The sequence below is a fragment of the Scyliorhinus canicula genome, chromosome 2 (genome assembly GCF_902713615.1).
Source record: "Scyliorhinus canicula chromosome 2, sScyCan1.1, whole genome shotgun sequence".
Classification (NCBI taxonomy): domain Eukaryota; kingdom Metazoa; phylum Chordata; class Chondrichthyes; order Carcharhiniformes; family Scyliorhinidae; genus Scyliorhinus; species Scyliorhinus canicula.
In genome coordinates this window covers 89,363,475-89,389,807 of record NC_052147.1, presented here as the reverse complement: position 1 = coordinate 89,389,807, position 26,333 = coordinate 89,363,475, and the positions used below count along the sequence as shown (strand labels likewise).

Sequence of the window (26,333 nt, the reverse complement as noted above, 5' to 3'; positions counted from 1 at the left end):
CCGAGAACTATAGGTTGCTCTCCCCTTTAGAGAGAGAGCTGACCGGTGGTGATTTAATCGGAGGGTTAACCCTCAGGCGAGGGGCAGGTTTGAGAAACGGCTGCTTTGGAGGCAGTTCATTAAAGGTTCACCGGTTTTTGACTCTTGGGATGAAGGGGTTCTCTTATGAGGGAGGTTTAAGCAGGAGAGGTCTGTGTTCATTTGAGTTTTGAAGAATGAGAGGTGATCTTGTTGAAACATATAAGAATCTGAAGGTGTCGTTAGCGCAGATGCTTCTTCTCAAGGGGGAATCTAGAACTTGGGAACATAGTTGGGCCTCCCATTTAGGACAGGGATGGGATTCTTCCCTCAGATGGTAGTGAATCTTTGAAATCCTCTTCCCCTGCGTACAGTGGAGACTGGGTCATTAAATATATTCAAGGGTGAGTTGGATATATTTATGATTGACAAGGGGGTCAGGGTTTATGGGGGGGAAGACAGGAAAGTGGAGTTCAGGCCCATGATCTTACTAAATGACAGAGCAGACCTACTCCTGCTCCTATTTCTTATTCTTTTGCTTCTATGTCTCCTGCACTTTGCTCATGTTGGAGCTTGGTGGGAATAAATATTTGATTAAAATGGTGGACAAAAATTACAAATACCACGGTCGGGATTCTCCCTCCCATCAGCCCCATTTTCCTGCACGGCGCGGCCAATAATAATAATAATCTTGATCTTTATTGTCACAAGAAGGCTTACATTAACCCTGTAATGAAGCTACTGTGAAAAGCCCCTAGTTGCCACATTCCAGCGTCTTTCGGAACTTGTGGGAGGAAACCGGAGCACCCGGAGGAAACCCACGCAGTCACGGGGAGAATGTGCAGACTCTGCACAGACAGTGGCGCAGCCGGGAATTGAACCTGGGACCCTGGCGCTGTGAAGCAACAATGCTAACCACTATGCTACAGTGCTGCCCATATGGGTTACCCCATGCTGCCGGGAAGTGCAAGTGGTTGTGCTGCCGATGGGGCAGAGGGTCCCCACGATGGAGAATTCCGCAGCACTTGTCGGACGATATTGACTGCAGGCTCCAATTATCCATCTTTCTAAAGGGGGAGCTCTGTCAAATAAGGACGAGAATCCTGATCCTATAAGCCATCTGTAGAACCCATGACCTTTCGCCGTTTTGCTATTGTCACACATTTCCTTCCAGTTTGGGATTTTTAAACTTTTATTTGTTATTTGTGCAAAAGCTAAAATTCGGAAATGAGCACCATCTGCACTGACGTCAACCAAAAGCCACTAAAAGTAGAATAATTGGGCTCTTGAAGAGACCTTGCCATTCACAAAATAGCTGCTACATTCACCTACATAACAGCTGTGACAAAAAAGGAGAGACTAGCATTTCTACAGCACCTTTCATGACAGGATGTTCATGACAGGGTGTCTCAAAAGCACTTAACAGTCGAGCACTCGTGTTACACTCTCAATTACCCTGGCTAAGCCCTGTTTGCCTCTCGGACAGATGCAAAAGTACCTTTGCATTATTTGAAGAGCACTGGCAATTCTGCTCGGTCTCCTAGACAATGAGCAGGATTTTCTTGCCCTTCCAACCAGTTGGCCAAAGCCGATCTCCCACGGCGGGTTCCCTGACAGCGGGTCAATAAGCCATGCAAAAGCCCAAAGACTTTGGCGGGACTGGGTGGTCCTACAGGCGGCCAATGGCTCGCATCATCTGCCATGGGAAAACCCGCCAGGGTGGCGAGGGGAGTTGGGGGTTCCAGAAGATCCCGGCCAATATTCATCCCTTATCTCTAGACTCGATTATCTGGTCATTTATCTTATTCCTGTTTATGAGTGTTTATTGTGCGCAAATTGGTCGTCGCATTTCCACCATTACAACAGTGACAGCATTTCAAAAATGCTTGTTTTAAAGTGCTTTGGGTGACCTACAGCTGTGAAAGGCACTATAGAAATGCAACTTCTTGTACTGTCAGGAGCTATGGTGAGGGCCTTGCTTTCGCTTATATTCCATCCTGCATTATAGGACGCTTTGTGGCCTGCTTCATTTTAAAACATCAACCCTCGTGGTGATGCTTTAATGTGATGGGGTTCATTAGAATTTAGGCTGCATTTATTTGAATGATTTCCATTTTATGTCCAATCATTAAACTGCAGATCATTAACAATTCAGTTCTCACAAAACCTGCTGGTGTGAAATGGATTCATTCTTTGGAGTAGAAATTTAGACATGTCCATTTTGGAGGCTAGAATGTGGTGTGCCCTGTGCCTGAATGATGAAGCCCGGGTACTGGGCTGATATTGGGTCTCAGTATCAGGGAGCAGGGTTGGAGATAGGAGAGTTGCTCTCAGGCAAGTGCGTCGGGGCAATGAGCAAAATGGACGATGTGCCGAATACCAGTTTCAGGGGCCAGGTAAAGGACCTCGGTCCCCACGCACCCCGAACATACTCTCTTCCACCTTCTTCCGTCAGGAAAAAGATACAAAAGTTTGAGGTCACGTACCAACCGACTCAGGAACAGCTTCTTCCCTGCTGCCATCAGACTTTTGAATGGACCTACCTCGTATTAAATTGATCCCTACATCCCAGTTATGACTGTAACATTACATTCTGTAGTCTCTCCTTCGTTCCCTATGTACGGTGTGTGTTGTCTCTATAGCAGGCAAGAAATAACACATTGCACTGTATACTAATACATGTGACAATAATAAATCAAATCAAATATGGGCATTACTAATATAGTAGGCAGTGTATTGCCTGCCTGCCCCATTGGAGCTTTAGTGAACCATTTGATTGCTTGGACTTGACTTTGTCACCACCTGTTTTCTGCGATATAATCCTCTGCTCACCTCTGCATGGCCTCCTGAATTCAGAGTCTTGTTACAACGTTCACAGCGCAGGCAAGGGCGGTGCCAATCCTTGCCCAGTGATGTCACCTTCTCAGCTGTGAATGAAAGAAAAGAGAACGCAGTTTAGAAAATACATTCCTTCTCATTTCAGCCACAATTCCAATTTGACCGAGAAAGGAAAGGGTTGTAGTCAAGTGTCGATGCGACCACTTGGGGATGGGACTAAAAGGACATCCCTCTCTGCCATTAAATCTCAAAGCATGGCCCAAACTCATCTCTCACTGGGGAACGTGATATCATCTTCAAAACCAGTGCCTGCTACCTGCCAGTGAACAATTGCTCCTGTGATGTATTGGACTCACCAAAGTAGACCTTCTTCCCACACCGTGGGCACATGTTGGGCTCCCCAGCAAAAGTGGTCATGCTTGATGCTGAGAAAGATAAGAACAGGTCCATTAAAGAGTTTGAAAAAGTGTGTTCAAATTACCATACGCTTTCAACCTCAAACTTACACTTATACCGCACCGAGCAAAAATAACATCCTTCTGGTTATATTTGTATCGGTTTTCCAGACTGGAAGGCGTAGTGATCACAAAGACTCACAAAGCTCTTTTGAAGAACTAACTAATTTTATTAACACTGCTAAATTTGAGTTTGACACTTATTCTAAATAGCAAACATACATGTAAGAATCAAACTACACTCACTAACTCTATCTCTATCTACTAACTAACTATTATATCTTAACTAGCTCTGCAATACATTATGAATCTTGTCTTCTTCAGCTCCAATCTAATCTTCCCTCCCAAGCCCAAGAGCCAGTGCAATTTATAGTACCGTCCCATAGCTCCCTCTAGTGGCTAGGCTTAACATAATATTAACTCTTCACATGCTGGACATTTGTATAATGTCACAATCCTCAAGGCGCTTATACGATCATGGCTGATCTTTTATCTTAATTCCATTTTCCCGTGAGCTCCCCATTTCCCTGGATTCCCTGAGAGATCAAAAATATATTCAACAAGGGAGCGGAGCGGAGAATTCCAAAGATTCCCAACCCTTTAAGTGAAGACATTTCTCCTCATCTCAGTCCTAAATGATCACACTGTGTCCCAGTGTTCTAGATAGCCCAACCCTGGTTCACATGGTTGTTACCAAACAAAGTCTGGCATCAAGACACCTAATGGGATAAAAAAGCAGATAACTAAAAGTTCCTTCAAAGGGATGGGTTTTAAGGAGCTATTTAAAGGAAAAAAGGGTGCAATTCTCCAGGGAAATCTTGAAGTGTGATCTTCGCTGGGAAACGAGGCTTGATTCCCGCCGGGTGCTTCGGCACAATCCAGGTCTCAATCCCAACAGTTAGAACATTTTTTTGGAGTTTGGGATAAACTGCGGCCTGAATGTGGATTTAAATATGCAAATCTTGTTTACGTCCAGCGGGAGTGTGAACCAGATTACACCAGCTGGAGCACCGGCAACTGTTTGGCGCCTGCCGCAAATCCCGTCTCGGGCCTCCTCTGGAATTCTCCTGACGGAGCGGGATTTATGGCTGGAGAAACACCCCCAAAAGGTTAAAGACGGAATTCCAGAGTTAGGGCCAAGGCCACTGAAGGCAGAACCGGCCGAGAGATGGGAATTCTCCAGCTGTTGGGATTCTCTGTTTTGTTGGGAACGGACCCCAGCCTGTGGGGTTCCCAGCAGCCTGGAGTGGCTTCAATGGGAAATCCCACTGATAAGCAGCAGGAGTAGAGAATCACTGGCGCCGCCAGTGAACGGCGCGGCGCTGAGAAACACGCAGCTTGGGGACCGGAGAATCCCGCCCAGAAATGCACAAGGGGCCTGAAATGAAATGAAATGAAAATCGCTTATTGTCATGAGTGGGCTTCAAATGAAGTTACTGTGAAAAGCCCCTAGTCACCACGTTCCGGCGCCTGTTCGGGGAGGCTGTTACGGGAATTGAACTGTGCTGCTGGCCTGCCTTGGTCTGCTTTCAAAGTCAGCGATTTAGCCCTGTGCTGAATTGAAGGAGTACACTGATTTTGGAGGATTATGAGGGTGGAGAAGGTCACAGAGATATTGGGAGGGGAAGAATCCATGGAGGGATTCGTAGACAGGATGAAAATTTTAAAATTGAGATCAGAAAGGAGAACCTCAACAAACAGAGAGCTGGTGAGTGACAGGACCTGGTGCGAGTTAGGCTACAGGTAGCAGGGTACACTCCTGTCACAAGTTGCAGTGATTTCCTGTATAATAAATGTTCATGTCTATTCTAGGTTTCCATAGCAACTCAAGAATTTCAAAACATGAAGCCAATCACACAAATAAATGAAGGCGCCTCTCTCTGCAGTGACAGTGCATCCTGTGCCTCCAACCGTATTACTGGACTTTCATCATTCATTATTCATCTTGCTTTTGATGCTCAGAATGGGGTCACTAGGCTGGAATGAAAACAAAGCTACTGTTTGGGTTATATGAGAAGCTAAAGATAAACAGGACAATCACCGAAGGCTGGATATATTCAGCAAGTTGCTGAGAGAGAGAAAGAGGGATGGTAATGGTGACATTGACATTTCAGGCGGAAACCCTTCATCAGACTGGTTACTGCTGGGGGTAGAAATCCACTGTTCGGATGGACCCAAACGATATAGGCCAGGGGTGGGCAAACTTTTCCATGCAAGGGCCACATTCAGAAATTCACAATTTTAAAGGGCCGCATAGTATATTAAGTAAAATAATTACTTCACCTGGTTATGATTCTGGGCGCCTCATATAGAACATAGAACAGTACAGCACAAAACAGGCCCTTCGGCCCTCGATGTTGTGCCGAGCAATGATCACCCTACTCAAGTCAACGTATCCACCCTATACCAATAAGTAACCCAACAGCCCCCCCCCCCATTGACCTTAAAAAAAAATTTTTTTTTTAAATATTTTTTTTAAATTAAAAAAAAATATTTTTTTTAAAAAATGACTTGGTGGGCCGCATAAAGACCATTGGCGGGCCGCCATAGTTTGCCCACCCCTGATATAGGCAGTGGCAAATAGTTTAAAGTCAAATATACAACCTTCTATCAAGACAGTTCATGGGGGTTATTTGGAAAAAAGACTTGCATTTTGACACCGCCTCTCACAACCTCAGAATGTCCCAAAGCGCTTTACAGTTAATGAAACAGTTTTGAAGTGCGTTCGCTGTTGTAATACAGGGAACAAGGCAGTCGATTTGCATACAAAAGGCTTCCACAGACAGAAAATGTGATAATGACAAGACAACCTATCACCAACCCCCCCCCCCCCCCCCCCCCCCATCCCCGTAATCCCACAAAACCTGCACATCTTTGGACACTAAAGGGCAATTTAGCATGGCCAATCTGCCTAAAATGCCCCTGGATGGGCCCAGGATACAGGCAAAAACTCATACTCCTCTAAATACTTCCATGAGATCTTTGCTGCCCATCTAAGACGGCGGCAGGGCCTTGCTTTCATGTCTTATCTGAAAGACGGCTCTTTCGACAGTGCAACATTCCCTCAGCACCACAGTGGAGTGTCAGGCTGGATTGTATGCTGAAATGTCTGGAATAGATTTGGAACCCACAACTTTCTGACTCAAGGGAGGGAATGGGGCTCACTCAGCCAAGGCTGACCACTCTTAATTGCATGGAAACCAAATTGTGAAATGCAGCATTGAGGCTGCAGGCTCGGCACTACAACTGAAGCCCTGGTCCTCTTACCTTTGCTAGGGCCCTTAGGAGGGGCTGTGGTTTTCGGGGCCGCTGACTTTGGAGTTTGATCCTCAGGAGCCGTGGCCGGTTGGGCATTGGAGGCTGGCGGAGGCTGATCATAGATGAAGGAGCCAAAACCTCCAATGTTCACGCCTGAAAACAAGAATGTGAAACAATGTGAGCAAACCCAGAGAAATTCCAACCAGAACCCAATGGTGCTGCCTACCATGTTATTTTTCACAAGACTACACAACCTTGGCTTGTATTCCCCTCAGTTTAGGAGACTGGCTGGTCTGATAAAGACATTTAAATTATGTAGCTATTAGTTAGGTTAGATGGAAGAGAAATTATTTCCTTGGGTGAGCGTGTCCAGACCAAAAGGAACATAGCCGAAAAGATATAGGCTGTTTAGGGGCGAGGTCAGTAAGCGCAACCTGACACCAAATATAGTGGAAATCTAGAACCCTCTCCCACAAACATGTTGGGGGTTAATGGTTGTTAAAATTCAGATTGATGGGTTTTTGTAAAAAAAAACACAGAAATCCTCCCCTCCCCCCCCCACACACATATCTGATGGGAATACACGATCGAAGCACAGTGGAAACTGATTCAACCTTCAGCACAGCAGGAAGTTATTCAGCACATTACGTCCGAAAGGGCTGTCTGATTTAGTACCACTCACCTCCTCTTGCCTCACAACCCTTCAAATGTATTCTCTTCAAGTATATGCCCAATGATTTAGTAAAAGTTCCAACAGAATCTGATCCTTCACAGAATCACAGAATAATACAGCACAGAAGAGGCCCTTCGGCCCATCGAGTCTGTACCGACGCATGAAAAACACCTGACCTGTCTACCTAATTCCATTTGCACCTGACCAATAGCCTTGAATGTTATGACATGCCAAGTACTCATCCAGGTACCTTTTAAAAAAAATTTAGAGTACCCAATTCATTTTCCCCAATTAAGGGGCAATTTAGCGTGGCCAATTGACCTAGCCTGCACATCTTTGGGTTGTGGGGCGAAACCCACGCAAACAAGGGGAGAATACGCAAACTCCACACGGACAGTGAGCCAGAGCCGGGATCGAACCTGGGACCTTGGCGCCATGAGGTAACCGTGCTAACCATTGTGCCACTGTGCTGCCCATATCCAGGTACTTTTTAAAAGGATGCAAGGCAACCCGCTTGACCACCCTTCCAGACAGTACATTCCAGACCATCACCACCCTCTGGGTAAAAATGTTTTTCCTCAAATCCCCCCTAAACCTTCTGCCCCTCACCTTGAACTTGTGTCCCTTTGGAACTGACCCTTCAATTAAGGAGAACAGTTGCTCCCTGTCCACCCAGTCCATGCTCTTCATAATCGTGTACACTTTGATCAGGTTGCCCCTCAGTCTTCTCTGCTCCAGCGAAAACAACCCAAGCTTATCCACCCTCTCTTCATAACTTAAATGTTCCATCACAGGCAACATCCCGGTGAATCACCCTTAACAACTCTGTGTGATGACATTTTTATTTTATCGTAGACCATAGAATTCCTACATTGCCCATCGAGTCTGCACCAACCCTTTGAAAGAGCACCCTACTTAAGCTTACTCTTCTGTCCTATCCCCATAATCCCACCCAACCTTCGGACACTAAATGGCAATTTATCATGGCCAATCAGCCTAACCTGTACGCCTTTGGAGTTTCTCTCTAACTTGCCTGCCAGCTATTTTAAGTGATTAACCCTGGTCACTAACCCAGTAGCAACTCCAAAAGGGAGTTGGATAAATACTTGAAGGGCAAAAATTTGCAGGGCTATGAGGAAAGAGAAGGGGCGAAATTCTCCCCTACCCGGAGGGGCGGGGGGGGGGTCCCGGCGTAGCGGAGTGTCGCCAACCACTCCGGCATCGGGCCTCCCCAAAGGTGCAGAATTCTCCGCACCTTTAGGGGCTAGGCCCGCGCCGGAGTGGCTCCCGCTCCGCCGACTGGCGCCAACGGCCTTTGGCCACGCCGATCAGCGTCGGGGCTGGCCAAAAGGCCTTCGCCGGTCGGCGTGAGTCCACGCATGCGCAGGAGCGTCAGCGGCCGCTGATGTCACCACCGGCGCATGCGCGGTAGGGGGGTTCACTTCCGCCTCCGCCATGGTGGAGGCGGTGGCAGCGGCGGAAGAAAAGAGTGCCCCCATGGCACAGGCCCGCCCGCCGATCGGTGGGCCCCGATTGCGGGCCAGGCCACCGTGGGGGCACCCCCCCGGGGTCCGATCGGCCCGCGCCCCCCCCCCCCAGGACCCCGGGGCCCGCTCCCGCCGCCTGCTCCCGCCGGCACAGAGGTGGTGTAAACCACGTCGGTGGGAGAGGCCTGACAGCGGCGGGACTTCGGCCCATCGTGGGCCGGAGAATCGCCGCGATGGGCCCGCCGATCGGCGCGCCGTGATTCCTGCCCCCGCCGATTCCCGGGTGGCGGAGAATTCCGGCCACGGCAGGGGTGGGTCTTATGCCGGCCCCAGGCGATTCCCCGACCCTGGGGGGGGGGTCAGAGATTTCAGCCCAAGATGTGAAACCAATAGTATAGCCCTTTCAAAGAGCTGGGTGTGATGGGCTGAATGGCCTCCTTCTGTACTGTGAGATTCTACGATTCCAACATTGGTTTCAAATACTGGACAAAGGAATTCTGTAAACCCATTAAACAGGTGGCCAACAGTGAATACTTGACACCCTGGTCTCTGGCTAAGTGACAGTTTCCTGCTGGGAGCACCCATTCATTCTCACCTTTAGGTCCAAACAACGTTGCATAGCAAGGTTTGTGGCAGTATGGCTTATCATCATGCTGTAGAACAGGGAGAGAGAGATATTTAGTGAGGAATAATTCAAACAGCATAACATTTGTTCACAATGCAGCAGAGAACAAAGAAATATTCAAAACAAGGCTCTTGATACAAGACAAAATAAATAGATCAGTAAATCATCGCGAGAATTCCAGGAATGAAGCACGTTGTCCTGATTCACCTATGCACAATCTAGCAGCATTGCATTACCATCCAGCGTTGCAGCATCGCATTCACACTACCTGGAATTGCAGCATCGCATTTACATCACACAACATTGCAGCATCACATTATCATCACCCGGCATTGCAGCATTGCATTACCAACCAGCACTGCAGCATCGCATTATCACCCAGCGTCGCAGCATCGCATTAACACCCAATGCTGTAGCATCGCATTAACATCACCCGGCATTGCAGCATCGCATTACCACCCAGCGCTACAGCATTGCATTGACACCAGCCGGAATTGCAGCACCGCATTAAGATCACCCAGCATTGCAGAACACATTGACATCATCCAGCATTGCAGCATCGCATTGATACCACACGGCACTGCAGCATCGCATTGATACCACTCGGCACTGCAGCATCGCATTGATACCACGCGGCACTGCAGCATCGCATTGATACCACTCGGCACTGCAACATCGCATTGATACCACGCGACACTGCAGCATCGCATTGATACCACGCGGCACAGCAGCATCGCATTGATACCGCGGCACTGCAACATCGCATTGATACCACGCGGCACTGCAGCATCGCATTGATACCATGCGGCACTGCAGCATCGCATTGATACCACTCGGCACTGCAGCATCGCATTGATACCACGCGGCACTGCAGCATCGCATTGATACCACTCGGCACTGCAGCATCGCATTAACACCCAATGCTGTAGCATCGCATTGATACCATGCGGCACTGCAGCATCGCATTGATACCACTCGGCACTGCAGCATCGCATTCATACCACTCGGCACTGCAGCATCGCATTGATACCACGCGGCACTGCAGCATCGCATTGATACCACGCGGCACTGCAACATCGCATTGATACCACGCGGCACTGCAACATCGCATTGATACCACTCGGCACTGCAGCATCGCATTGATACCACTCGGCACTGCAGCATCGCATTGATACCATGCGGCACTGCAGCATCACATTAACATCACCAAGCATTGCAACATCACATTGACATCATCCAGCATTGCAACATCACATTGACATCATCCAGCATTGCAACATCACATTGACATCATCCAGCATTGCAACATCACATTAACATTACTCAGCAGTGCAGCATCGCATTGACATCACCAAGCATTGCAGCAACGCATTGACACCACTCAGCATTGCAGCATCACATTAACATCGCCCAGCATTACAGCATCGCATTGATACCACTCGGCACTGCAGCATCACATTAACATCGCCCAGCATTGCAGCATTGCATTAACATCATCTGGCATTGCAGCATCGCATTAACATCACCCAGCATTGCAGCATCGCATTAACATCACCCAGCATTGCAGCATCGCATTGATACCACTCAGCATTGCAGCATCGCATTAACATCACCCAGCATTGCAGCAACGCATTGACACAACTCAGCATTGCAACATCGCATTAACATCACCCAGCATTGCAGCATCGCATTGATACCACTCGGCACTGCAGCATCGCATTAACATCATCTGGCATTGCAGCATCGCATTAACATCGGCCAGCATTGCAGCATCGCATTAACATCATCTGGCATTGCAGCATCGCATTACCACCAAGTGCCGCAGCATCGCATCATCACATTAACATCACCCGGCATTTCGGCATTGCATTATCATCACCCGACATTGCAGCATCACATCGTTCACATCACCCTGCCTGGCAGTGAGGCAGATTCTGAGTGCGTGGGAGTGAGGCTGGATGGGAGAGTTGAAACAGTCTCTTCAGTGGCCACAATCCCACAGCATTATGGGGCATAAATTTCTGCAAAGGTTTAAAATACCAATTTTCCTTTGAGAGGATTCTCCTGATCAGCAACCATGACGTCAACAGAAAGTCCTGGGATCTGCCCCCAGCTTAATGTTTCTAAGCTGTATCCACACTAACATGCCTGATCTGATCAAAGGACCCGTAGTCCAATGCTTCAGTTTTCTCGTGCACAGGTGGAGTTGGCTGTTACATGCTACAGAGACAGTGTGACTCCATCCAAAATGTGTTCACAGTGAAGACCAAGTACAAGAATTTGTAAAATGCATCTCAAATTTCCAGAGACATCCCCTAAAATCCATTAAAAGGGCCACAGATTCTCACAGCACAGATGGAGGCCAAGCAGCCCATTGTTCCTGAGCTGGCTCTTTGCAATCTAATGAGTCCAACTGCCTTGTTCTATCCCCTTGGCTCGACAATATTTCTCTACGCATTGCAAGTTACTGTTCGTAACCTTTCACCATCCTTTTGGTATGTGCCTTCGATATCACAACTCAGTGCATAAAGAATAGTCTTCTAATCTCTCCTCCACTCCTTTTGCTAATAATCTTAAATTTGTCTCCTCTGGTTACCAAACCTCCTACCAGCGGAAATGGATCAAATAAGGAGAAGCTATCAGGATCCTTCATAATTTTGAGGGCAGCACGGTGGCGCAGTGGGTTAGCCCTGCTGCCTCACGGCGCCGAGGTCCCAGGTTCGATCCCAGCTCTGGGTCACTGTCCGTGTGGAGTTTGCACATTCTCCCCGTGTCTGCGTGGGTTTCGCCCCCACAACCCAAAGATGTGCAGGGTAGGTCAATTGGCCACGTTAAATTGCCTCTTAATTGGAGAAAATGAATTGGGTATTCTAAATTTATTTTTAAAAAAGAATCCTTCGTAATTTTGAAGCAATCCCAACTTCTCCTGTCTCTGCATATAACTGACGTCCCTCATTAGAGCAGTGATTAAGAAATCATGGGCTGTAAAATGCTTTTGAGTCACAAATCGTGCTACATAAAAGCAACTATTTTCCTCATTCCTGTAACCATCTAGTAAATCTCCTCTGCACCCTCTCCATATCCTTCCTAAAGTTCGGGAATCGGACACAATACTCCAACTGGGACCTAACCAGTGATTTATAAAGGTTTAGCAGAACTTCCTTGTTTTTGTACTGTTTGCCTCGATTAATAAAACCAGATGGTTTTTAAACAGAATATAACATATCCATCTGTTCCTCTACACACTGTAACCTTGAAATTGCAGTTGGTGGGATTAATATGTAAACTACATTCCTTCATGTGCGGTGTTAACTCACTTAAAATAAACAGCAAATGCTAGCGATAAAATCACTGTCCAAGGATGATCACATGACTGAGTTAAACTATCATTCACTCACCGTGCCCACAGAAATTCCTGGACTGCGTTACTTGTAAATAGCTACAGCACATTCATCCAGAACTCTCTGTACACATTTAATACTTGTGTTCACATATATTTAGTCTCCTTAATCTGTACCTGTCGAAAGTATTTCTTTCACACATCAGATTTCATCCCTTGTGCTGAAGGTGCTTGTTACCTTTGCTCATGTACACACGCCATTGGGCAGATCTTGGTTTCTCACCATGTCCAGTTTTGGTCTCCTCACATGGCGGGTGATATTGAGGCAATAGAAAGGGTGCAGAGGACGGCCGCTGGACTACTCTCTACTTTAGAGCATCTTGGTTACCCAGGTAGCTATGACACAAAAGTGTCAAAGGGATGGATTTGCGCTGCCGAGGCCAGTAACTGAAGTCAGGAAGTTTCCCAAGTCACCAGACCCGCCTCGGTAAGAGGTATCCCAGATTGCACCATTTTTGCCGAGGGGAGTAGGGGCACTGCAGAATGTAGTTGGGCATACTGACCCAGAAGCTTAGCTTTTGGCTGCTTTCCAAATTTTCCCGTCGAATCCGCAGTGATGACTGCTGCAGGCATGGCCGGAAAATCCTAGCCGGGATCTTTAATCAACCTGACCAACCACCTTATTTCAGAAACTACTATGGGCTTGTAACAAATCACATGGGTGAGTCATGTATGTTGCCTGTTTTTTCAAAAACAGCAAGGATCAACTCTGCAGAGCCAGAGGAATTATCAGAAGGCCACCAAATCAGCTGCAGACAACTGAGCAGCAACGGTAATAAACAGCAACACCTTGAAAGTAGGGGAAGCACTCTCCCCAATCTGTTCCGCTGCAAAGCTCACTTGAGAACTGACTCCTGGAAATTAAAAAGGTTAGGTGGATTGGACATGCTAAATTGCCCCTTAGAGCGCAACGGTTAGGTGGGATTACAAGAAGGGGCTATCTAAGGGTCGGTGCAGACTCGATGGGCTGAAAGGCCTCCAATTGCACTGTCGGGATTTATGATTCTATGAAGAACCTCAGAACCTCCTGAAAATGCTTATAGGTCCTTCACTTCAACTAAAAGCACCAACTCATCTAAGAAACTATAGGCCTGCCATGAAAGAGAGACCGAGATAATTATATAGTGTAATTGTATTATTTTTATCTTCATCTGTATCTAACCCTTGCGTGAGTGATTATTGTGTATGGTTTGAGTGAGTGAAACATCACCACATTTTTAAACCTCTGGGGCAAGTGTGTAATAATAAATAACATTTATTTCAAAATGTGCAGAACAAATTGCTACTGGAATTATTTAAATTGGGAAACGCTATCTTGAGGGCCAGAAAATACACACACATCATCTACAAAAACAATTGATCACGGATAATAATAAAACACAAATACTGTCTGTGACAATTGTATTGCTGAAGTGATCGACTGTCTTGAATTAAAGGCAATCGATCCATTGACAAAATAGCAACAGGAGGATGACATTTGGCGCTCAAGCCTGTACCATCATTCCATGAGATCATAGCTGATCTGTGGCCTAACACCAAATGCCTGCATTTATCCCATTTACATTCAATCGTTTGGTTAACAAAAACAATGGGCCGAAGACTCGTCCATTGATTTTAAGACATTCGAACACTAGATCTCATTATACTTTCTAATAGCAGAGCAATATTTTCACACAATGTGAAATGGCATTGTGTTAATGGCATGAAGCACTTCCCTGTCTCTAAGTGGTTAACATCTTTTTGTGCTGTTCAGCTACACTGCCAGGTTTAACATATTGTGGATTAGTCCTGTCAGAAACATTGCAAGGAAGGCTTTAAGAATGCCAAAACTAATATTATAGTTGGGATTGGAAACACATGCCTTCCATTACTAAATACTGCAACAGCCCGGCAATCAAGCAGCTTCTTTTCCTGATATCCTGGGGATTTAGTCCATTTATCATTGGCACAGCAAGATACCGAGGTAACATGATAAGCAAGGAGCCACGAGAAGACGGGTGAACCATTCCAACCCTCTGCTGAGCGAAGGAACTTGACAGTACCCAATACAGTCAATCATCTTAATTCACAGCGACCAGCAGACCACCAAGTCCAAGTTCAGATACACACATTAGAAGCTTCTGCACCTCTGGGAAGACTGTCAGTTTCTCTGCTCTGACACCCGAGCTCCAGTTCAGGTTCTGCGTTGGGCCTTTGAAGGGAACCAGCCTGCTTCATAATTAGGCAGGCCCAGTCAACAGAGACCTCAGAATATTCCATTGCCTTTTACCTAGCCCACCAATGTCCCTCTGTGTGCCGATTACCCACAAACCTCTCATGGCCTCCATTCAGCAGTCACCCAATTTCCTCCAACTCAAAACAACCACCTGCCTTCCTCCTATTAACAAAAATGACCCGTTACAGACTGGGCAGGAAAGAAATGATGGTTAAGGGGTGGCAAATGAAAAGTCAACAAAGAAAGGTTTTAAGAATTGGCTCGTGAAGCTTCCTAATACTTGCTCTTATTGGTAACACCTTCATAAATACACAGATTTACACAGCATTTACAGCAGAAAAGTTGAGATGGAAGATTAGCCATGATCTTATTGAATAGCAATGCAGGCCCGAGAAGCTGCTTGGCCTATTCCATCTCAGATCTTAGAAACACGCCATTTAGTCCAACTGGTTTATACCAATATATACATTCCACAAGAGCCTCCTTCCTGTCCTCACCTTATCATACCCTTCTATTGCTTTCTTCCTCAAGTGTTTATCTTGCTTGCCCTTAATTTATCAAAACTATTCGTTGCAAACATACCTTCTGGGTGTTCACACCGGGGGAATCTTCTGCTCCCGCTGACGGTGCAGCCCCGGCACAGGTTCCTGGACTGCATGGAGTGGATTCAATGGGAAATCCCATTGACAGCGGTGGGACCAGAAGATCCCACCACCAGCCAACGGCTGGCTTCCACCCACTGCTGAGAAACACATCGCAGGGCCCGAGAACCTCACCCATTCTAATCACCCTCAGTATAAAGACATTTCTCCTGAATTCTCGACGGGATTTATTACGTGACCACCTTAAATTTAAAGCCTCTAGTTGTTGACGCCTCCCCTCTCCCATTTACTCTATGTCCACCCTAACAAACCCTTCATAATTTTTTAATGGTCTTATGACCATCTTTCTCTTTCCAAAGAGCCCCATCCTATTTAGCCTTTCCTAGTTGTTGTAAAATGACCAGATATTAACACTGAATGGTCAATAATCATATCTAAATCACCTCTGTTAATTGGCACATATAATATTTACATCACACACATCTCTAGTGTGTGAGATATATGTTGTGATGATAAAGTATTAAATGATAAATGTAATAGTTTATCATCACAACGTACATCTCACACACTAGATTCTCAGTCCCAGGGCAAAGCCCATTCAATTGATATGTGGGCAAACGGTGGTGCAGTGGGTTAGCCCTGCTGCCTCATGGCGCCGAGGTCCCAGGTTCGATCCCGGCTCTGGGTCACTGTCCGTGTGGAGTTTGCACATTCTCCCCGTGTCTGCATGGGTTCCGCTCCAACAACCCAAATATGTGCAGGGTAGGTGGATTTGCCACACTAAATTGCCCTTAATTGGAAAAAAATGAATTGGGTACTCTAAATTATGTTTTAAAAAATTAATTTCTTTACCTTCCTTTGAACAGGTCAAATGGTACCGAGATTGATGTCAATCGGCATATTTGATAATTTCAACAGATGCATTTTCTAATTTTTTGTAGTGAAGGAATGGGAGGATGGTGACTGTAATGAAGGAATGGGAGGTCAGTGATTGTAATGAAGGAATGGGAGGTCAGTGATTGTAATGAAGGAATGGGAGGTCAGTGATTGTAATGAAGGAATGGGAGGTCAGTGATTGTAATGAAGGAATGGGAGGTCGGTGATTGTAATGAAGGAATGGGAGGTCAGTGATTGTGGCGAAGGAATGGGAGGTCGGTGATTGTAATGAAGGAATGGGAGGTCAGTGATTGTAATGAAGGAATGGGAGGTCAGTGATTGTAATGAAGGAATGGGAGGTCAGTGATTGTGGCGAAGGAATGGGAGGTCGGAGATTGTAATGAAGGAATGGGAGGTCAGTGATTGTAATGAAGGAATGGGAGGTCAGTGATTGTAATGAAGGAATGGGAGGTCGGTGATTGTAATGAAGGAATGGGAGGTCGGTGATTGTGGTGAAGGAATGGGAGGTCGGTGATTGTAATGAAGGAATGGGAGGTCAGTGATTGTAATGAAGGAATGGGAGGTCGGTGATTGTAATGAAGGAATGGGAGGTCGGTGATTGTAATGAAGGAATGGGAGGTCGGTGATTGTAATGAAGGAATGGGAGGTCGGTGATTGTAATGAAGGAATGGGAGGTCAGTGATTGTAATGAAGGAATGGGAGGTCGGTGATTGTAATGAAGGAATGGGAGGTCAGTGATTGTGGCGAAGGAATGGGAGGTCGGTGATTGTAATGAAGGAATGGGAGGTCGGTGATTGTAATGAAGGAATGGGAGGTCAATGATTGTAATGAAGGAATGGGAGGTCAATGATTGTAATGAAGGAATGGGAGGTCGGTGATTGTAATGAAGGAATGGGAGGTCGGTGATTGTAATGAAGGAATGGGAGGTACGTGATTGTAATGAAGGAATGGGCGGTCGGTGATTGTAATGAAGGAATGGGAGGTCGGTGATTGTAATGAAGGAATGGGAGGTCAATGATTGTAATGAAGGAATGGGAGGTCAATGATTGTAATGAAGGAATGGGAGGTCGGTGATTGTAATGAAGGAATGGGAGGTCGGTGATTGTAATGAAGGAATGGGAGGTCGGTGATTGTAATGAAGGAATGGGAGGTCAATGATTGTAATGAAGGAATGGGAGGTCGGTGATTGTAATGAAGGAATGGGAGATGGGTGACTGTGGTGAAGGAATGGGAGGTCGGTGATTGTAATGAAGGAATGGGAGGTCAATGATTGTAATGAAGGAATGGGAGGTCGGTGATTGTAATGAAGGAATGGGAGATGGGTGACTGTGGTGAAGGAATGGGAGGTCGGTGATTGTAATGAAGGAATGGGAGGTCAGTGATTGTAATGAAGGAATGGGAGGTCAGTGATTGTAATGAAGGAATGGGAGGACACTGATTGTAATGAAGGAATGGGAGGTCAGTGATTGTAATGAAGGAATGGGAGGTCAGTGATTGTAATGAAAGAATGGGAGATGGGTGACTGTGGTGAAGGAATGGGAGGTCAGTGATTGTAATGAAGGAATGGGAGGACACTGATTGTAATGAAGGAATGGGAGGTCGGTGATTGTAATGAAGGAATGGGAGATGGGTGACTGTGGTGAAGGAATGGGAGGTCAGTGATTGTAATGAAGGAATGGGAGGACACTGATTGTAATGAAGGAATGTGAGGTCGGTGACTGTGGTGAAGGAATGGGAGGACACTGATTGTAATGAAGGAATGGGAGGTCGGTGATTGTAATGAAGGAATGGGAGGTCAGTGATTGTGGTGAAGGAATGGGAGGTCAGTGATTGTAATGAAGGAATGGGAGTTCGGTAATTGTAATGAAGGAATGGGAGGTCAGTGATTGTAATGAAGGAATGGGAGGTCGGTGATTGTAATGAAGGAATGGGAGGTCAGTGATTGTGGTGAAGGAATGGGAGGTCAGTGATTGTAATGAAGGAATGGGAGGTCGGTGACTGTGGTGAAGGAATGGGTGGTCAGTGATTGTAACAAAGGAATGGGAGGTCGGTGCTTGTAATGAAGGAATGGGAGGTCGGTGATTGTAATGAAGGAATGGGAGGTCAGTGCTTGTAATGAAAGAATGGGAGGACACTGATTGTAATGAAGGAATGGGAGGTCGGTGATTGTAATGAAGGAATGGGAGATGGGTGACTGTGGTGAAGGAATGGGAGGTCAGTGATTGTAATGAAGGAATGGGAGGACACTGATTGTAATGAAGGAATGGGAGGTCGGTGATTGTAATGAAGGAATGGGAGGTCAGTGATTGTGGTGAAGGAATGGGAGGTCGGTGATTGTAATGAAGGAATGGGAGTTCGGTAATTGTAATGAAGGAATGGGAGGTCAGTGATTGTAATGAAGGAATGGGAGGTCGGTGATTGTAATGAAGGAATGGGAGGTCAGTGATTGTAATGAAGGAATGGGAGGTCGGTGATTGTAATGAAGGAATGGGAGGTCGGTGATTGTAATGAAGGAATGGGAGGTCAGTGATTGTGGTGAAGGAATGGGAGGTCAGTGATTGTAATGAAGGAATGGGAGGTCGGTGATTGTAATGAAGGAATGGGAGGTCAGTGATTGTGGTGAAGGAATGGGAGGTCAGTGATTGTAATGAAGGAATGGGAGGTCGGTGACTGTGGTGAAGGAATGGGAGGTCAGTGATTGTAACAAAGGAATGGGAGGTCGGTGACTGTGGTGAAGGAATGGGAGGTCAGTGATTGTAACAAAGGAATGGGAGGTTGGTGCTTGTAATGAAGGAATGGGAGGTCGGTGATTGTAATGAAGGAATGGGAGGTCGGTGATTGGGAAAGGTTCATTGGAAATAGATTTTGCAGATAATTCTGTCAATTGTCATGAGGGCCTAAATTTCGTAGGTGAGATGCCATCCTGAATAAATGGGCCCAACGGCTTTTGCAGTAACTCAAACACATGGCTCAATTGAGCACAGGTTGTCCCACTGCTAAATGTGGCAACGTCACCCTGAAGAAATAGGCACAACACAAGCCAAGTTCTACCCCCTCAACCTGTGGATTCACCGCTGTTCACCTCAGGGAGTGGGCTTCCCAGCCTGCCGTAGAATGGAGCATCGGGACCGATCCTGTTCTGATGCTCTGGCTTCCCACCAGCAGCACAAGGGAGCTACATGTCACAGACTGGTGGAGGATGCAAATTGGTCGTTTGCACCCATTAGCATCTGATTAATGGGCTGGAATCCCTATTCACCCGGCCCCCGTGATACCCTCGGCCCTTTCAGCTGTGATTCATGTGGGCATGGATTGGTGGAGGCATTTTCAAGTGCGACCCTGCTGCAGAAGACCCTGTGGTGGGTCAAGGCAATCAGTGCGTAAAGGTGGTGCCCCACCCCCAAAGTCCATCGGAAGCCCCCCCCCATTACGCAAATCCTCCCCACCCCCACCCAACCTCCTGCTCCATCAGACCCACCCACCCAAGCAGAGGCCCCCACCAAAGACCTGGCCTGAAAGCTGAACAGCAGTCTAGGCAGTAGGGGGAAGAAATTACAGCATTTTCACTTACCTTTTCCTAATATCTGCTGCCTCAGACAAAAGTGTTCAAAGAAGCAGCTGTGACAAGTGTCAGAGGCTTACTCCAATGCCCAATACACTTCAATGGGCTTGAAATCCCTTCACAGCCTTTGAAATGCAGATCATCCATTAATTTCATACAGCAATACATTGCATTAGCCAGTGATTGACAGTTTTATTACTCCAGAGACAGCTGCTTGGTGGATTATTTATCATCTTTCCCTTCACGTTTTACGCATCTCCATTACCCGGCATTGAAGCTAACCATAATGTTTGGAAACACTCTTTCAACGATTAAAATGTCCTCACCACATCAAAAACAGGTAAGTGCTATTTAAATCTTCTATTTTAAAGCAGGAAGCACTGTGAAAGGGTAAGTGAAAATGCAGTCAATTCTCACAGAGCCTGGACTGCTCTCCGGCGTTCAATCAAGTGCCTTTGATGGGGGTCTCTCTTGGGGGCGGTCTCTGATTGGGGATGTCTCTCACCCCCACACCACCCTCACTATCACACCCACCCTCACCCCTATACCATCCTCACCATCACCCTCACCCATTATGGGCAGGATCACTTTCTGGCAAATCTGCATATTAGAGTGAAACAGCTAGTCTCACTCTAATATACTTTCCGAAGATCTATCCAAGGCGCTGTTCAGTGCTGATCTTCACAAATGGAACGGCATTATTGGGAGTCTCCCAGGGGATTGGAGGCCCCAGGTGCATCCCCTCTGGGTAGGGGGGTACCCTGGTGCTACCTGGGAACCCTGGCACTGCCGGCCTGGCACCCTGGCAGTGCTGCCTGGATGCCAGGCTGGAATTTTCTGCGTGGTGGCGATCAGGCCGGGGTGTGCCCTGGGAGGGGAGCCTGGGGACTTCCTTGTAGTGAGTTGGCACTGGGGCTCAAGAGATTGAGACACCATATAAAAATGGCGACCTGATTTCTTGCTGCACTGTGGGTGATTGGCAAAAGGAGCAGCGGTGAAATGAGATTGTTTCTTAACACACAGGAAGCTGCTATGATCTAGAATGCTCTGCCTCACATGGTGGCTGAAGCAGACTCAACAGTAATTTTCAAAAGGAAATTGATAAATACTTGAAAGGGAGAATATTTGCAGGACTCTGGAGAAAGAGCAGAAGAGTGGAAGTGCCGGTAATTGGATATAACTCTTTCATAGAGCAAGCGCAGGCTACATGGGTGACACTGTATCTATCATTCTGTGATAACGGTTATATATTTCTAACTCGAAGCTGGCTGCAATCTACTGTCCTGGTCCTCTAGTGTACTTGGGGTGTAACATTTTGCAGTTTCGACCATGATGCAATGACATCCATACTCTGCCTCACACACTCACAGCCCAAGTTCCAATTCCCTCTAAAGCCACAATCCTACCCTCACATTTTAATAGTTCTGTGCTTCTGTCATTGGGCAAATCAAACCATTTTTACTAGGCTCAAAGAACCTGCACGTTCCAAACTACAGGTACAACTATCCAAAAGGGCCCCTTCACCCAAATGGATCGCGTGTCGATGCCTTTGGAGTAATGCACAGGAGAAAATGAACTCTACATTACTGCATCATTCATTTTAGCGGCTTGGTCATTTTCTCCTTGGTGAGAGGTGGCAGACTTGCTGCAAACTTCTGGGAAGGTATTCTCTGGTCTGCCAGCCGCTTTTGTGTATACAGGGCTCGGTTGGTAGAGCGAGGCCAGCAGCATAGGTTCAATTCCCATACTAGCTGAGGTTATTCATAACGATTCTGCCTCCTCAACATTGCCCCTTGCCTGAGGTGTGCTGATCCTCAAGTTAAATTGCCACCAGTCAGCTCTCCCCTTCAAAAGGGAAAGCAGCCTACGGTCATCTGGGATTATGGCGACTTTACTTTAATATAAATCCAGGGTGTCTCTGTTCTTGCACCTCCTGTAGAATTGTGGCCTTTATTGTATATCACCCCTCCTTGTTCTTTGAATCAAGATTACATTGATAGTCTATCACTATCCTCCTCACAGTTCACACAGTACTTGCAAGTTTTGTTTCATCCAGGTCATTGATAGATATCAAAATAAGCAAGGGCCGCGATTTTCCCGAAAAATTCCAAGTGTTGTAGCGAGCGGAAATTGCCGCGAGTTTCCCGGCGCTCGGCCCGGCGAGGCCGGCAACACTTAACCAACGTTAATTGGTCCACTTAACGAGGCCTCATGGGCTTCCCGCCCCAAATGCTGGATCACCAGCTGATTCGCGGGACCGCCCCGCTAGCTCCCCCCCCCCCCCCCCCCCCCCCCCCCCCCCCCCGCTAACAGCGTCGAACTGCACTTAGGCTGCAGTTGCTCAGCCCTCCCCAGCCAGCTCGCAATAATGGTGCTGAGGGGACCAGCCCCACGATTCGGGGATGCTGACCTGGGGAGGCTCATGGACATGGTGGAGGCCAGGAAGGATGTCCTGTTCCCCCTGAGGGTCCCGGAGGGTGAGACACAAAGCGGCCAGTGCCACCTGGGATGGGGTAGCAGCAGCTGTCAGCCCGGGGAGTGTGACCAGGAGGACTGGCCTCCAGTGTCGGAAGGTTAACGACTTACACCGGGCAGCACGAGTGAGTAGACACCAATGTCACCCCCCCCCTACCCCTCAAGAGAGCATCCCCCCAGGCGACCCCCAACCCTCCAACCATCCCCCTCCCCTTCAGCACTCCTCCACCCACCCCTTCAACCCTCCCTTCACACCCGCCCCCACAACTGTGAACCACGAGTGTGGATAACGATCCCCTCTCTGTGTCCCCTCAGGAAAAGCTCTCCCATAATCGGCGGGAGAGGGCCCAGACTGGCGGTGGGGTGCAGGGCTTGAGAATCCTCACCTCCTTCAAGGAGCGGGCCCTGGAGGTGACTGGTGTGGCCGAGGACAGAGCGGTCACCAACGCGGAGGTTGGTGGATGCCGCAGAGGTGCTGGACCACCAGGCTCCATCCGGAGGACATGTCAAACATGAGTAATGATTACCTTACTGATTGACCCATCCCTCCCACTGACCACATGTCCATTCTCCCACAGGTCCTCCAGCCGACGGTGCCAGCCCATCCCGGGCTTCACCCTCTCCTGACCCCGAGGAGACCACCTCGGAGGAGAGCTCCGAGGATGCAGCTGTTATAGTCGCGGCACAGCTGTCATTGTCACCCTCCACCAGCGCAGATACACACATCTCAGTGGGAAATGTTAGTGGTCAGGCTTCTGGGGCACAATTGGTGAGCACCATGTGACATTATAGAAATGTTCAGCATACAAAGAGTTAATGTCATATTACAATTGACCACTAGATGGAGCTAGATGCAGCACTGTATAAAGCACTGACTCTCAGACTTCTGGGAGAGAGAGTGAAGGCTGGAGTAGAGTGCATAGGATAGATCGAGGAGGGTGGAGTACAGTTAGAGTGCAGAGACTAGTGTTAGTAGAGTGCAGATTACTATAATTTTTGTTTACTATAGGAGTAAGTGGTCGAGCACTAATTTAAGCAGTGTAAATAAATGTGAGCTTCGTTAATGAACTTAGCTTCTGTGGTCTTTGTGAACACTGCTGCATGCCAAATTGCCCTGAGAAAAGGTTGGGTGGGGTTACTGGGTTACGGGGGTAGGGTGGAGATGTGGGCGTGGGTGCTCTTTCCAAGGGCCAGTGTAGACTCAATGGGCCGACTGGCCTCCTTCTGCACTGTTAATTCTTTGATTCTATATCAGGTCCCTGTTTGTGGGAGCCGGTGGGATCTGGCATTGGCAGAGTTAAGTGAGCTTTTAAACTCACTTTACTCTGCAAGTCTGGGTCTAGCCCATTGTGGGCGGGATCCAGTTTGCGACATCGTACACGATCTCGTCAGATCTCGTTGGATCTCTCAAGGCATAACGACTCTCCAGGGGTCCCAGACGAGGCTTCTCCCGGGATCTACTGGCTGCACCCTGTCCCAATTCTGGCTGGACGTGGCCGGTAAATCTTGCCCCATATCACCGTTTCCTCACTGTCATAGGACCATAGGAATTAGGAACAGAGATGGCAATTCAGCCCTTCGAGCCTGCTCCGCCACTCAATTAAAACATGGCTGATCTCTTCCTGGTCTCAAATCCACCTCCCTACCTGTTCCCCATATCCCTTTAACCCGTTTTTTAAAATCAGAAATATATCTGTCTCCTTCTTGAAAACATTTAATGACTCAGATCCAAAGATGTGCAGGTTAGGTGGATTGGCCATACTAAATTGCCCATAGTGTCCAAAATTGCCCTTAGTGTTGGGTGGGGTTACTGGGTTATGGGGATAGGGTGGAGGTGTGGACCTTGGGTCAGGTGCTCTTTCCAAGAGCCGGTGCAGACTCGATGGGCCGAATGGCCTCCTTCTGCACTGTAAATTCTATGAAAATTTAGATCATTGTCACTGGGTCAAAATCTTGGAACTCCCTTCCTACCATTACTGTGGGTGTACATACATAGAACATAACATAGAACATACAGTGCAGAAGGAGGCCATTCGGCCCATCGAGTCTGCAACAACCCACTTAAGACCTCACTTCCATCCTATCACTGTAACCCAATAACCCCATCTAACCTTATTGGACATTAAGGGCAATTTAGCCTGGCCAGTCCACCTAACCTGCACATCTTTGGACTGTGGGTGGAAACCGGAGCACCCGGAGGAAACTCACACAGACACGGGGAGAACGTGCAGACTCTGCATTGTGTACGCACAGTGATTGCAGTGGTGAGATGAACTATTATGCACTAAACCAGACTGTTTCCTCCGGGTGCTCTGGTTTCCTCCCACAAGTCCCAAAAGATTAGGTGAACTGGATATTCATAATTCTCCCTCAATGTACCCAAACAGACGCCGGAATGTGGCGACTCGGGGCTTTTCACAGTAACATCAATGCGGTGTTAATGTAAGCCTACTTGTGACACTGATAAAGATTATTATTATGATTGAATCTGTCTCCGCTACACTCTCAGGCAGTCCATTTCAGATTCTAACCACTCACTGCAGGAATCTTTTCTTTTCACATCGTTTTTGCTTCTTTTAGCAATTACTTCAAATTTGTGCCCTTTCATTTGTGATCCATTCATTACTGGGAACTGCTCCTCCCCATCTAGACGATCCAGACCCCACATGATTTTGAATACCTCTATCAAATTTCCCTCTATCAATACTTCTATCAAATTGTATGGCCAGCATGGTAGCACAGTGGTCAGCACAGTGGCTTTACAGCTCCAGAATCCCAAGTTCGATTCCCCGCTGGGTCACTGTGCGGAGTCTGCACGTTCTCCCCGTGTGTGCGTGGGTTTCCTCCGGGTGCACCGGTTTTCTCCCACAGTCCAAAGATGTGCAGGTTAGGTAGATTGGCCATGCTAAAACTGCCCCTTAGTATCCAAAAAAGGTTAGGTGGAGTTACGGGGATAGGGTGAAGGTGTGGTGATGGGGTGGAGGTGTGGAGATAGGGTGGAGGTGTGGGGATAGGGTGGAGGTGTGGGGATAGGGTGGAGGTGTGGGGATAGGGTGGAGGTGTGGGGATAGGGTGGAGGTGGGGGGATAGGGTGGAGGTGTGGGGATAGGGTGGAGGTGTGGGGATAGGGTGGAGGTGTGGGGGATAGGGTGGAGGTGTGGGGATAGGGTGGAGGTGTGGGGATAGGGTGGGGGATAGGGTGGAGGTGTGGGGATAGGGTGGGGGATAGGGTGGAGGTGTGGGGATAGGGTGGGGGATAGGGTGGGGGGTGGAGGTGTGGGGATAGGGTGGGGGATAGGGTGGGGGGTGGAGGTGTGGGGATAGGGTGGAGGTGTGGGGATAGGGCGGGGGATAGGGTGGAGGTGTGGGGATAGGGCGGGGGATAGGGTGGAGGTGTGGGGATAGGGTGGGGGATAGGGTGGAGGTGTGGGGATAGGGTGGGGGATAGGGTGGGGGGTGGAGGTGTGGGGATAGGGTGGGGGATAGGGTGGAGGTGTGGGGATAGGGTGGGGGATAGGGTGGAGGTGTGGGGATAGGGTGGAGGTGTGGGGATAGGGTGGAGGTGTGGTGATGGGGTGGAGGTGTGGGGATAGGGTGGAGATGTGGGGATAGGGTGGAGATGTGGGGATAGGGTGGGGGTGTGGGGGATAGGGTGGAGGTGGGGGTGGAGGTGTGGGGATAGGGTGGAGATGTGGGGATAGGGTGGGGGTGTGGGGGATAGGGTGGAGGTGTGGTGATGGGGTGGAGGTGTGGGGATAGGGTGGAGGTGTGGGGATAGGGTGGAGGTGTGGGGATAGGGTGGAGGTGTGGTGATGGGGTGGAGGTGTG

General features: G+C 47.9%; 1 protein-coding gene across 3 annotated transcripts in view; it reads right to left on the bottom strand.

Moving 5' to 3' along the window:
• The window catches only part of LOC119955797 (cysteine-rich protein 2-like), a 74,469-nt gene that overhangs the window by 13,102 nt on the left and 35,034 nt on the right, over positions 1 to 26,333 (bottom strand). For 2 of the 3 annotated variants that reach the window (XM_038782380.1, XM_038782397.1), the window contains 4 exons: positions 9,325 to 9,382; positions 6,579 to 6,722; positions 3,213 to 3,281; positions 2,851 to 2,945 (listed from right to left, as the gene is read on the bottom strand). In XM_038782380.1, coding sequence (XP_038638308.1) covers positions 2,851 to 2,945; positions 3,213 to 3,281; positions 6,579 to 6,722; positions 9,325 to 9,382 — 366 coding nt within the window. Of the gene's footprint in view, positions 1 to 2,850; positions 2,946 to 3,212; positions 3,282 to 6,578; positions 6,723 to 9,324; positions 9,383 to 11,233; positions 11,264 to 26,333 lie in introns of those variants that run through there. The other variant, XM_038782391.1, reaches the window with a different exon arrangement.